The sequence below is a fragment of the Strix uralensis genome, chromosome 10 (genome assembly GCF_047716275.1).
Source record: "Strix uralensis isolate ZFMK-TIS-50842 chromosome 10, bStrUra1, whole genome shotgun sequence".
In the NCBI taxonomy this organism is placed as follows: Eukaryota; Metazoa; Chordata; class Aves; order Strigiformes; family Strigidae; genus Strix; species Strix uralensis.
The window spans coordinates 24,412,499-24,425,772 of NC_133981.1; the positions used below are offsets into that span (position 1 = coordinate 24,412,499).

General features: G+C 40.6%; 1 protein-coding gene across 4 annotated transcripts in view; it reads right to left on the reverse strand.

The window, feature by feature from the left end:
- PHF2 (PHD finger protein 2) overlaps positions 1–13,274 on the reverse strand; it is an 85,476-nt gene that overhangs the window by 21,112 nt on the left and 51,090 nt on the right. For all 4 annotated transcript variants that reach the window (XM_074879817.1, XM_074879816.1, XM_074879815.1 and 1 more), the window contains 9 exons: positions 12,895–13,055; positions 10,418–10,559; positions 7,380–7,566; positions 6,649–6,811; positions 5,144–5,231; positions 4,444–4,550; positions 3,354–3,445; positions 2,000–2,089; positions 376–747 (listed from right to left, as the gene is read on the reverse strand). In XM_074879817.1, the coding sequence (XP_074735918.1) occupies positions 376–747; positions 2,000–2,089; positions 3,354–3,445; positions 4,444–4,550; positions 5,144–5,231; positions 6,649–6,811; positions 7,380–7,566; positions 10,418–10,559; positions 12,895–13,055 (1,402 nt within the window). The remainder of the gene's footprint in view (positions 1–375; positions 748–1,999; positions 2,090–3,353; positions 3,446–4,443; positions 4,551–5,143; positions 5,232–6,648; positions 6,812–7,379; positions 7,567–10,417; positions 10,560–12,894; positions 13,056–13,274) is intronic.

Consider the following 13,274-nt stretch of genomic DNA (forward strand, 5'->3'; position numbering starts at 1 on the left):
AATGCACACGAGTGCTAGTAACACTTGAAATAAGAATAAAATAGTTCAAGAGGAAAAAAAAGGCATTAAAAAATGTCTTTATTTTCATCTCACCTCAGTTTGGGCAGGCAGTTGGCAGTAGGTTGCCAGACTTGGCTTGAATCAATAGGTTTCATGGAGGGTCCATATCAAATGAATAACCAAGCAAACAGTCAAATCAAACTGAACAGTCAGGTAAAAAAAGGGCAATAAGCTAGCAGATACAAAGCCTTCATTTACTTCAGTGGAGACAGGGTTTCACACTGTGTTGCTTAAATTGTTTTTTTCATGAGACCTAAGGAGTGATTTTATCCCCATTATGGCGAGAGAACAGGGAGAAGTTAAGATATGACCCACCTTCCCCTTCTTTGGCGTCTCGATCTTTGTCAAAGCCTCCTTCGTGTGTGCCTCCAGCAAGTCGAGATTTGGGATGGCTGGCGGTGGACTCTCTTTTGCCTTCTTTCCCTTCTTTTTTCCTTCTCCCTTGACTTTCAGTGTTTTGGGAGGCTTAGGGGGTTTGGGTGGCTTGGGAGGTTTGGGGGGTTTGGATGGCTTGAGTTGTTTGGGGGTTTTCACAGTTTTGGGAGTCTTTTTTTTAGGGAGCTTTTCTACAGGTGGGGGTGGAGGTGTCACTTGGACAGGTGATGGTGCCTCCTCCTTCTCCACGGGACAGATCTCCTCAGCATTTGTGTTGGCACTCGTGTCTGCTTTGCTGGCCTTCGAAGCATTCTGTAGTTTAGCACGAAATGGGAAGGCATTCAGACCCACCTGTCTCATGTTAGATATTCACCTGCACCCTCCCTTCCCTGGTGAAACAAACCCCAAAGTTCCCCCCTTCAATAAAGGGGTAACTGCATTCACAGGTCAGGCTGGACAGGGAATGAAGACCACATCACATGCCACAGTAATGCTCTGCTCACCACTAATTCCCACCTCCACATTGCTCAAGCACAGGTTTGGCCTGGAGAAACTCCAGTGGCTTCATAAGGAATGTAACCCTCACCAGGTTATATCATCAGGTAGGACTGTTAAATGGACTGCCCATAAAAACAAATCTATAAAATGAATGGTCTTTTGTTTAAAATGCTTATCAGCTTGAGCACAAACCATTTCCGTTTAATTCAGATGTGATAAACACAGCAGAATCATGTTTCATGCCCTCAGGAAAACCAATCAGCAAAATAGCTGCCCAATTAAAAGTAACACTGTCTGACTAATTGAAAAGAAATTATTTTCTGCTTAACTTGCCATTCTGACAATCAAAAAACTTATATACTACACCAAAGAGGGTAAAAGGAAAAGACAGATTTCCGTTTTGAGGTCTTTGGAGGAATGTAACACAACATCATCTTAAAACAACTGAACTAGCTATTGTCACCTTGCACTGTCACACATCTCCACTAAGTGGAATATGATACCAGACTTAACGGATAACACCTCCATGCAACCTCCTTTTTTGGGTTTTTTTGAGTTGATTTCTGTTTGGGGGGAGTGTGTGCGTTATAATTATTATCGCATTTGCTACAGTAACTCTGCCTAGAAGCCAGCCAAGAGCAAGGCTTCCTATTGGGACAGTGTACTGAATAATAGTCCCACGATCAGACAGTGTCATAGACAAGACTGATGAACGTAAGGAAAAGGAGATACTGTGTAGGGAGCACGATCATGGGGATCCCAACAGCGTTCTTTGAGTTCTATCATATTTTGGGGTATGGAGTAGCTAAAGTGAAAGAGAGAAAAATGATGGAGAGGGGAGTGTGGCCAGTCCAGCTAGGAGAAGGTGGAGGAGAAAGGATGTAGGACAGGCAGGCACAGCATAAAGCTGAGGAGAAAGCAAACAGGAGCCTAGAACATGTGGTGAGTCAGCCACAGACAAGAGTCCTGAGCAGTCCCCCTACTGCAAAACCTCACATGAATTCTTTTAATGAAGAGAGTGGAAAAGGACCCACAGTATAGTTAATATTATCAAAAGAGCACAAACCTCACTTAATCTTATTTCTTTGGCAAGGTCCTTGATAAGTTGTGCTGGTTTGAAGTTTTCTGGTAGTTCATCTTCATGCTCTGCTAAAGCCTAAAACACAACAAAGCCAGACTGCTGTTTATGTGCATGTTTTTTACAAAAATATAAAGAACCTCATTATGTGACAGATCCATAGTTTTCCTACGTACCGAAATCAATACATCAGTAGTCCAAATAAGGAAAAAATATACTTTTTCCCCCTTTTTGATGTTATTGTAAATAGTTGTCCTGAGAGAACGACAAAGTCAATAGTCGTTTTCAGATATTATTGCATTTTCACAACTGTAACATCACTTTGCTCACGCCCTTATACGAGATTCTGTGAGAAATTTCTACATCTACAAGGAGAGATTGTCTCAGGCTGGTGTCTTCAGTGAGTATAACAGGCACGTACCTTGTCAGCATAGCGGTTTGGGAGCTCCCTGACAGGACGGACAACATTTGCATTCACATGTCATGCTATAATATTCAAAGTTCAACTTTACCTAAATGCCAACACATTCTGGCTTCCTTTGACTCACTACTTCTCATCTGCATGGCAAGTGGAAAAATAAACAGGGTGACATGGAGAAGAGAGCTTCTACACCAGTCAGCCCTTCTACAGGAAACCAGGGAGCAATTCTGAATTTAGGCTCAAGCACTGTCTTTTTGCAGTAGGGAGCAGCCAAGTCCCTGACTACATTTAAATCTGGGACAACCACCCAACTGTGTATGCAACATGGTGTACGCAGTTCCTCACCCCTTCTTAAAATGTTGGAAGTTTCCCTGTTCACGTTTTATGATTGAATGGCCTGTCTCCTGCAGCTAATTCCCCAAAACTTTAGGAGCAACACAAGCAAGAATGACACTTCTGAAATGACTGCAGCAGGAAATTCAAGCTGCAAATCCCTTTAAGCCTTCTCTCCAACCAATACGTGTTTCCTGGCTCAATTAACATGTTGTTTTGCAGGAACTGGGCACCTTGTACACACAAAAATGCAGGCGTTATTCTAGGCCTCGCTCACATACACAACCTCTGCTTAATTGATTTGGCACATGAAAATGCTCAGAGTCAGGGAAAACATTCATTCAGTATCCTTTTGGTCTTGCGCAGAATTTACTTTTTTTAAACTCTGGTGGTACCTTTTTTTCTGCTGACTCCTCACGTGGCACTACGAAATCCCAGCTATTGACCTCCTTCTGCATTCTCCCAGTCCCTTCTCTTTGGGATTTTAGAATTAGATGGTTTGCTATGGAGATATTATTTGTTCTAGCATATGCTCTCTGTTCCAGCGACTGACAAACACACAATATTAAAACAGGCTTCTTCTCCTACCTGTTTTTTAGTCCATGACCTGAAAGCACCATTGAGAATTTTTGCTCCTTGGAGTAAATGAGCAGGAGGTTGTTGCCCAGCTTTATGCAAACCTAAGTAGAGGAAAAAAACAATGCCATTCATCATGGATAGCTAAAGTTGTTTTAAATAAAGTTTTTAATTTGAAAAAGTTTAACTGTGAAAGTTAAGTCTTTGAAAGTTGGTCACCACAAATGATTCCCTATTATAACTTGATGGTAATAAGAAGTATATTTACTGTGTCATAAATCCAACTCAACCTTCCTACACTGTGCTCCTGTAAGTTATGTCTACACTGGCAGTCCTTCCAGTTCCTTTCTTGGTCCCATACTCAAGCTAGTTTCCATGTTCATACATGTGGGCTGTGGGAATAAAAAGGTACCATCAGCGGTTCTTCTATTCTGACTGGAAAAGCAAGCACCAATACATGGGAACAAAGGTTATATTGGGCAAAGCGTTTCACTTCTCATGAGTACAAGCTTGCCTAAACTTTTCCCCTCATTACAGTTTTTGTTGAGAGTTGGTCACAAGGGGGCCCCTTCCAGGCAACACTCAGAGAGACCCCTCACCTTGTTTATTAATTAGATGCATTTTTCTCATTATAAAAGTATCTGGTGGGTGTCTCTAGACACATTCTGTAGTAAAAGAAATAGAGGCAAAGAGCAAAGCAAGCCCGAACCTGTAAAAAACATACATGCATGGATGTCTGGATCAACTCTGAAGGAATATGATTTGGAAGATTTTGAATTTCACAGAAAACTTTGCTTTAATTCTCAGTGCCTGTCAGGCAACTTAAATACATTTTATGAGGAAGATGAAGCCTTCCCTTAGGCACAGGTAAGAGGGACAGTTAAGGTCCTTCCTAGAGTGAGATGGCAGGACATTAAGGAGAGGAGAGCTGGACCAGACCAGCATGTTCTGCTGGTATGTTAGAAGTAGTTTTCAAATACTAACAAGACTGATTTTGGCCACCTGTCCATCTTCTATGTGGCACATTAGCAGAAATTAAGAGTAACTACCTTCAGGCCCCCAAAGCTAAGCAGTTAAGGCAGGCAAAGAAATGCAGTTTTACCTTTGAATGTCTCTAGTAGATGCTTTCCCATATACCAACATGCAGTTTCAAAGTTTGGAAACTGGGTCAGACTGACAATTTTCAATCGTCTTTCTACTTCATATGCCCTGCAATACAAAACCACATGAACTGAAACATAGCAGGTCACAGCTAGGTTGTGCACTGCTCAGAAATGCCCGAGGTTCATTTTGCAGTGCTTCTTTTCTTTGTGCTGATACCATGTTTTCTGGCATCAGACCAGAAGCAAAACGTAAAATTAACACTAAAGAAAGTGTGATAGAGATGTAAGATAGTTTTATTGTATTATTTGTCCAGTATCAGTAACGAACTACTTGTATTGTCTTATACTGGGCAAAGAGCCCAGCTGAGCAGGTGGGGGCTTATCCAGGAGGCAAATGGCATGTTCTAGGGTAAAACTCCTGACAGTTTTTAATGGTTCTTCCTTCAGGACCTGGCCACATCAATCCAAGCACCTGACAGATCCTTCCACACGCTATGCAATAGGTGTAAAACCAGCCTGAGTTACTACTCAGCACAGGAGAACACGGTTGAAGGGGACAAACGTGGGTACACTTTCCAAAATTGCCCAGTAGAGCTACATCAACATTACTACAAATGCAGGCTCATTAATAGGAGAGAGGATGGCAAATTTATTAAAAACTGAGCCTCTACCTAACTTTAGATTTTAAAGACAGGTTACCTCATCTGCATTTCAACACTTAGACTATGTAGAAAATGTCCTGCAAAGGCCAGGCAGTCTACAGGTGTTAGAGTTGCATAAATCCAACCTAAAAGAGAAAGAGAAGAGTCCTAAGGATAAAAATGGAAATGACAATAACAAAGACTTTATTCACAACATGATGTTTATGCTTCACTTAGCAACTTGCTTCCTAGGTACCAATAGAGCTCTTCAGTCTAAGTCAGCACCAGAACTTCATATGCTTTGAACAAAGTTGCATCTGGCCCCTTGTTTGTTTTGCATGATAAAGGCCCAGCCCAGGAAGGTGCTATGCACCTTTGACTCCCAGTCCCAGGACTACCTTCAACGGTGGCAGATAGTGAAAGGGGACATACTGCTCACACTGACATTACTTTCTTCTTACTGTGAAAAGCAGCAGCAGCTACATAATGGAAGCTGCTTTCACATCACCACAAACATTTGTGACTGTCTTTATTGTAGTGTCAGGAACAGGTGTTTTCCAAACATCTATTTTCATACAAAAATCTACTCAAATCAGTGAATCTCTATAAATTGCTTGGTGTTTAATCCACCATCTGCTCCACATATGGTCATGAGAGAAATACCTACTTTCCACTTTTACAGTCAAAGTAAAATTCAAGTGTGTAAACATTCTGTGCAAGAATATACTCACACACAGAAAAATGGCACTACTGGATGCTGCCTCCAAAAGACAAGCACCAGCACTGTCTGGAAGCCTCAACTCAGATTATGGATTGAGTGGGCAGTGCATTGTTTAAAGGCACATAGAGGGAAGAAAATCCCTGTCCCAAAGAGATTATAGTTTCAACAGGTAACAGGGAGTGCTGGAAACAGCAATGCAAATGCAACTGTTAATGGTGAGAAGAAGGTGAGGAACAGAAGCATTCACTTAAAACTCTGCACTATCTTCTAATCAATCCCTGTCCTTACAAAGATCCTCCAAGGAACTGAGAAAAACAAAATCCACCATCCCTAACCTGCATGGAAAGCCCAAGTCTATCAAGTAACCCATAAAAGTCTGTGACACCCAGGTCTTCAATCTCATGTGAAACTATAAATGCACACTCACACATGTGCAGGCACCTGTAGTTCCTCAGTGCCACCGGGAATCAATGACTGTGAAAAGGATTTTATGTGGAGTCATGGTCAGAAAGTAATTCAACGTGAATCCTCTGTTAGATGGCAAAAAGCACCAATGTCATGGCTGGATACAGAGGGAGAATTCATACTGCAACCCAGCTAGACAAAGAGTGGAACACTGTACCTACTAGTTGTATTTTTAAAAGGCTGCTAGAATATTGATAGAAAGCAGTAAAAGTTCTGACTTTTTTATGTAAACATATGAAATTACACTTCTAGTGAGAATTAGACTTCATACTTTGTCAGAGAAAATCATCAAATCACATCCCTCTAGCGTTTTGGACATGCTATTTCAGCAGCTCTAAAAAACGTGCAGGAAACCTCACCTGCAACAGCCTGCTCACCTGATGGAATGAAGAGTGTCTGTCCTTGTTTAATGGTGCATTTGTAACATTTATCTACTTGGTCTGCAAAAAACATCTCACTGTGGTTTGCTGCCGATTGCCAGCGTTCATAAAGAGAAATATTTGCAGAGGCTGGTTTGATGAGATAAAATATCTTTTCTCCCTGAATTAGAAAATATAAAATTAGCAACAAGCAGCCAAACCAAACAATGTTGCACTGGCACAGAAACATGCACACACACAAATATTTGTCTAACTATATATATAACATTACGTATTTTAACACTCTTTAAATAAAATTTAGTAGTCAGCTTTGTACAGAAGGGCTGAAATAATTAAATCACTGGCTGACCACATTTGCTCAGGTTTGTGCGACTGACGGTGCAAAAAGTTTACAGCTCCAGGTTCCGTTGCCCTGCAAAAGTGGGATGTAATATCCTTCAGGCCTTAGGTGACATATGTGCAGAAGGCACTAAACAAACACTAAAATCCTAATACAGTGAAAATACACAGACAACTTCTGCACTCCAAGTGGCTTCCTCACTCCGTAGACCCTGGCGCTGCTGAGAGCGTACCCCATTACAGCAGTTAAAGCTCTGCATATTACTTATGGATACAACAGGACAATGGAGAAAAAAACTGAGGCCTGAATTTTTGAGAGAATTTTAGGATGGTCTTTGCATATAAAATTTGTTTGTTACAAGATACACTGCAAAAGCATGACCCCTCACCTTCAGCACGTGGTACCATGCAGAAGCTCCTCCTGAATCTATGTGGAAATCTGTGTAGCTGTCCTTCACACAGATCAGGCAGTACTTGGTAACTTTTGGTTTAGCCAAAAGAGCATCGTCAGGCCAATAATTTTCCACCCAGGACAACTTCTTAACTATATCTGGAGGCTCTACAAAACTGGACATCCTTTACAGAGAGAATTGAAAACAAACATGCATCTTTTTTAGAAAGAGCACAAGGACCCTGATAGAACAAAAAGCAGAGTGTGTCTCTAATGCTTGCATGGCAATCTGAAGCAACTCCTTACGTGCCAGTGGAAAATTTGTGAAAACTGTTTACAGAGAGAGATTTAAGGCTTTTTAAGTATGATGACTTAGCAACAACCCTTTGACTTCTTTCAGTAGCAGTATTTATGATCAAGTATATGCTGTTTGTACGCTTCCAGTCCCTGCCTCTTGCTATGGACGCTCAGTTATCAACAGCACTGTTATCCCAGTCACTTTTCCAGCCCCCTTCAGAAGAGAAATGTGTGCACTCCTACATAAATGGTCTGGTAAATCTTAAAAAGTTGCAAGTTAAGCTGAATATTAAAAATCTTAATAACAATAACATTAAGATTTGAGAATTAAGTCTTGATCTGATGCTGAAAATCACAGTAATCTTTTTATTTAGACTGACTAAATTACATTAAAAGCTCAGAAGGAAAAAGTCTAATTTGGGTTGATAATGTGAATATATTTAAAATATAAAATATATAATATTTATTTATATAATTTATACAAATGGATATATTTACATTGAGCATATACTCATATATGTTTATTCATAGAATTATTATTTTTATATTACATATATAATATATACTATAAACCACAGCTAAGACTTCAGTGGCATGATAAACAGGTATTAAAAGTGTTTCATCCCAGAATGTGCTAAATTTTGTATTTATATAGTCCAAAATTTGGACTAACATTTGCAGGGGATGGAGGTTCACTGTTGGACACTCTAAAATATCACGTCAGTAAGAGCATCTACACTTCAAACTAAAATTAAATGCTCCCATGTGTCATTTATGCTCACTGTCAAACACTGATAACAATAACTCCATTTAAAATGGCAGGGGAGGATGGAGCAGTGCATTCAACTGAAGTGTCACTGCCTATGTTAAGAAATAAAATATTTGCTAGTTAATGTCTAAATTAGCAGCATATGAGTGACAGCTCCAGCAGTCCTTCAGAACAAAAGACCTCCCGTTATTCTGGGATAAATGGCAGAAAGCTAAAAAAAATCTCAACTGGAGATACTGGTAATCTTTGAAGCCTGTAATTACTAGAGATGCTTTCTGCAGAAATGGGTGTGCACTACTAAAACACTAGCTATAGGGCTAAAGGTAATGGCTTTAAAAAAAACCGAGCTTGTAATTATTCATCAGCCTTCTTTTTTAAGGCTACTTTAAGTCTTCTCACTAAAATGGAATGCTCCCCAAAACAACCATTCTTTATTTTTATGTTGACACTCATCATCTTCTGTGTAGTGTTTGTATATAAAGGAATCTTTTCCTCCTCTGACGCTTCCCTTCTAGAAGTACTGGCTACCCAGAAGGACTGCAAGCACTGTAAAAAAGATCTGCACAGTTGCATGAAGTTCAATACAGTACAGACTCATCTGCCTACTTCTGGAATAAAAGCACAGCTCAGGTGATGAACACAGTTTTGTAAAGCACAAAGCAATAACTTAAACTCTTAGGCATTTAGATCAGCTAATTATCCTATATATAAAACATATAATATAAAACATGAGGAGAATAGTAGGGTTCCTGTCATTGAGGACTGACAATATTCACATAGCCAGCACCATGACCTCTGGCTCACCGCATCACTAAAGCGCCTCAGCCTCACGTGCAGCGTTGATCTGTACCATCACACCTGGTAAGGTGTGATACCAGCTCCTGGTAAGGAGAATGCAGGAGGAGGGGGTGGTTAGCGGACTATCTAAAGAGATAAAGGGACCATGAAACACAGACAGATACCCTGGAGCTGGAGTCATGGCTCCAGGCAGTCAGCATCACTCTAGTTCTGAACTGCTGTCATACAGATTACAGGTTAACTCGCAAAGGCACTAAAACTCTAACACATGGTATAGGATTACAAAATTACAGTAATTTCAACCTTTTTCTCATTCAAGGCCATCCAGTGACGTTACGCTATGCCTAAAGCCACACCTCATGTATTTACTCACTCTCTGCTGTTTTAAATGGAAGATTCAGTAAGCAATATATGCACTCAAACCAGTGCTATACAAGTAGGATGCTCACTGCTGTACAACGCATTTTGAAAAAGAATGCTCCAAGAAGATCACCATGTTTCAAGATCACCTTAAGTTGGACGAAGGGCTGTTGTTGCCTTATACCCATCAGGATTCCCATCTCACCAGAAAAATAACAGGATATTAAAAAGTAAGACCCCTTATGTCCATGTTCTCCCATATACAGTGTTATCATACCTCTGTGGTCACCTCTGTCCTCCTTTCTTTGGTCTTACTGGTATTTATGAAGTGCATCTAAGCACCTAAGATCATACCAGGAACATACTATGTTATCACTCACTACCAGGACAAGGCAGAGAATTCGCTCCTGGAGCATCAAGTTATGTTCTAGTATATAGTTGTACTGAATTAACTATACCTATACTACTAGAGTTAAAATAAAACTGAAAGGTACCAAAATGTTCTGTTCTGATACGCGAATGCTGATGGCACACGAATGCTGATGATATGCAGGCATGAATTACCATGACAAATGCCAGCCCTTTTAGTCTGCTGGGTACCGTTCTCCTCACACAGCAGCTAGCACTTTCACTTCTGTGCTTTGCCTGCATATGTAGTTGGGGGTCAGAGCAACAAGAAGCTGCTATCCCAGGGTTAAACAGCACTTACTAAAGAAGGAACCACCGGAGGAGGCAGCGGCTGTTCAAACTCCCCCAGGTGACCCCAGCCATGTACCCCAGCCACTGCGCAGTGCAGCAGGCTAGGCTCTTACCTTGTGTCTGAGAACTCCAGGTTGGTCACGTTGAGGACCCTTTTCCTGTTTGTGCTGTAGTAGTAATCCACAAATTCCTTGAGCTTCATCTTGCAGTCTTTCTGCTTGGTGACATCAGTGACATCAACACTCCTCTCTGGTCCTACAGATTAATTCAATGAAAAAGAGAGTTTGAAGGGTAGCCTGACTTGCCCCATTTTGTGTGCTTGGGGGTGAGTTAATATTTTGAGAAACATCCCTGACTTGCTCCATTTTGTGTCCTTGGGGATGAGTTAATGTTTCGAGAAACATCTCAATCTTTTGATTTTCTGATCTTCTTAGCCTTTGTATCTTCCCTGCTGTTTATATATGTATATACATAGACATACATGCATAAAAGATGTGTATATACATAAAATGTATATGCATAAAATGGTGCTTTTGTATTCATGCCCCTGACATAACTGTAGTTTTTATTTTTAAAGGATTAATATTATTTTTAATCTATTAATTTCATTATTGATTTTATTTGCCTGGTGAAAATTATACGCAAACACTTTTATATACACAGAGTAAGCCCTACCCACCATGCTGTAAAAGTCTCGTGACTGTAGACAGAGTGTAACACCGTACAGGATACCTTCTTAAACTGATTTTCCAAAACTGTAAGTTCTCTTATGCTCTATTTTAAATTTTTGCTTACAAAATCTATAATCAAGGAGGAATTTTGCAGGAAAATTCCCATTTTTTAACATGATATTTCAGGTGTACCAGAAGAAATGACTTTTTGTTATTTTATCCAAAATTACACGTATCAAAAATCCATCCCCTCTGCATTAGAGTACAGAGGGTAATCTGCTAGTACTCATACATTTCCTCTGACAGACAGTGTTGGATACAAATCTCCAGTGTTAATACTAAAAGCGTTAGTCAAGTAGTTGAATTTTACACTGGGCAAACCAGAGAACACATCGAGAAGGCCATTTCTAAGCACACTCTCTTATCTTTTCTGCAAGAAAAACATCTCTCCAGTCTTTCTTCCTTTCAATTTTAATTGGCTGTATTTTTCCTCTCCCAGTGTTTCATTGATAGCTTTTTTCACATTAGGAGGGGGAAAAAAAATCAATTTGTTTTTTTCATGAAATGCCAGAACAGTAATGATGTATTTGGCAGTCTTGTTTGTGGTGTTTTGTCCTCTGCTACTTACTTTAGGTTGTTTCTAAAAGACATTCAAGGTCCAATAAACTACAAAACAGTGAGATAAACCCCTGCCTGGGAAATCCCGTTCAAGCGAACTAACTCCATGGAAGTTAGACCAGCATGTATTTGTGCCGTTCACTTTCAAATCTGGTGCCAGCTTCAGATTAAACAACCCGTGTTCTTCTCTCCAGCTTTTCACTAACAGTTCTGTCGGTAGGGTGGATTATTTCAGCTAGAGGCTGAGAGAAAGCCAGCAGATGCATAAGGAGCACCTAGGTCACACAAGAAATCTGCTAAGTGTAGCAGATGGGCAAGGAAAATATGCTTCCTGTAGAAGCAATGGGACAGAGATAACAGTAAAATCAGGGGTCTGAATTCTCCTTTATTCATAGTTATCTCACTGCACATGATCACTGCAAAAGCAATAGATACAGTCTAGAACAGCAGCAGTTGATGACAGCACCCTCCAGTTTGGGGAACAGGTCAGCGGCCTGGTAAGGAGAGTGCAGGAGGAGGGGGTGGTTAGCAGACTGTCTGAGGAGATAGAGGGACCCTGAAACATAGACAGAGACACTGGGGCTGGAGTCGTGGCTCCCAAAGGACGATGCCTTGCCTGGCAAGACAGACAATCAGACAGAAAGTGACATAGAGGAGGGACAAAGGGAGAGAGGACAAGAGACAAGATCACACATGCTAAAGGAAGGAGGATGCGGAGACAAGACAAGCGACTTCTGAGCACTTCTGTGGCTCCTGGCCAAGATATGTCTTTCAAAGTGGGAGAACATCGTGATTTGTGAGATGATGCGGTACAATACTCTGCTCAGGTTAGAGACAGGAAGATGCCAAAAGGAATCCAAATGGTCAGCAGCAACGAAAATAGCTCTCACTGACACCAGTGTTAAACAATGAACTGCCTTTGCAAAGTGGGAGTCTCAGTCCAGTAATTCCTTCAATACAAAGCGAGATGGCAGTAATCAATTAAGACCTGGCCTGAAGAAACTATTTCTTGATACTACTATGACTGTTTCTTTTAATGAAATGCTATGGAGTACAATGCAGTCTGGCTCAGGCTCACTGTCAAGTTGGTACAAGAAACAAGAGTGAATTAATTGCTAATTACAAGCTACCACTACATAATACTACCACTACATAATAAATACTGAACTCAGCATAGCTCAAGACATAGACAATATTTTAAAACATATTTTACAATTTTTTATACAAATAATATATGTATTTTTCATAAAAAGCAGCTGAGCTCCAAGCAGTACAATGCCACCTGCTTGTCAGATACACACCAACGTAGTTTTCAACATCGCTGACGTAGAAGGTGGGTGCGGGTACGGACAAACCCAGGCCGTCCTTCTTCGGGACGAGGATGGGCTCCACAAAGCCATTTTCTTCCAAATACTCTGTTGTTAGCTGGCTGCCTGGCACTTTCACGACTATATCTTCAGCACTGAAAAAGTAAACACAGATTCAATGGTGAGGTGCTTCCACGTAGTTTGGTGTATTCTGCATTTCACTACTGAAAGGAAAAGTTATGAATAAACAATTATATGCAAAATAGGTGCATAAGACAAAAGCCAGAAAATCATTTATTGCAAAACACGCAGGGCACACTAAAATTGTCCGGAATCAACTACCTCGAGCCTCATGCACCAACTACTGGAAACTC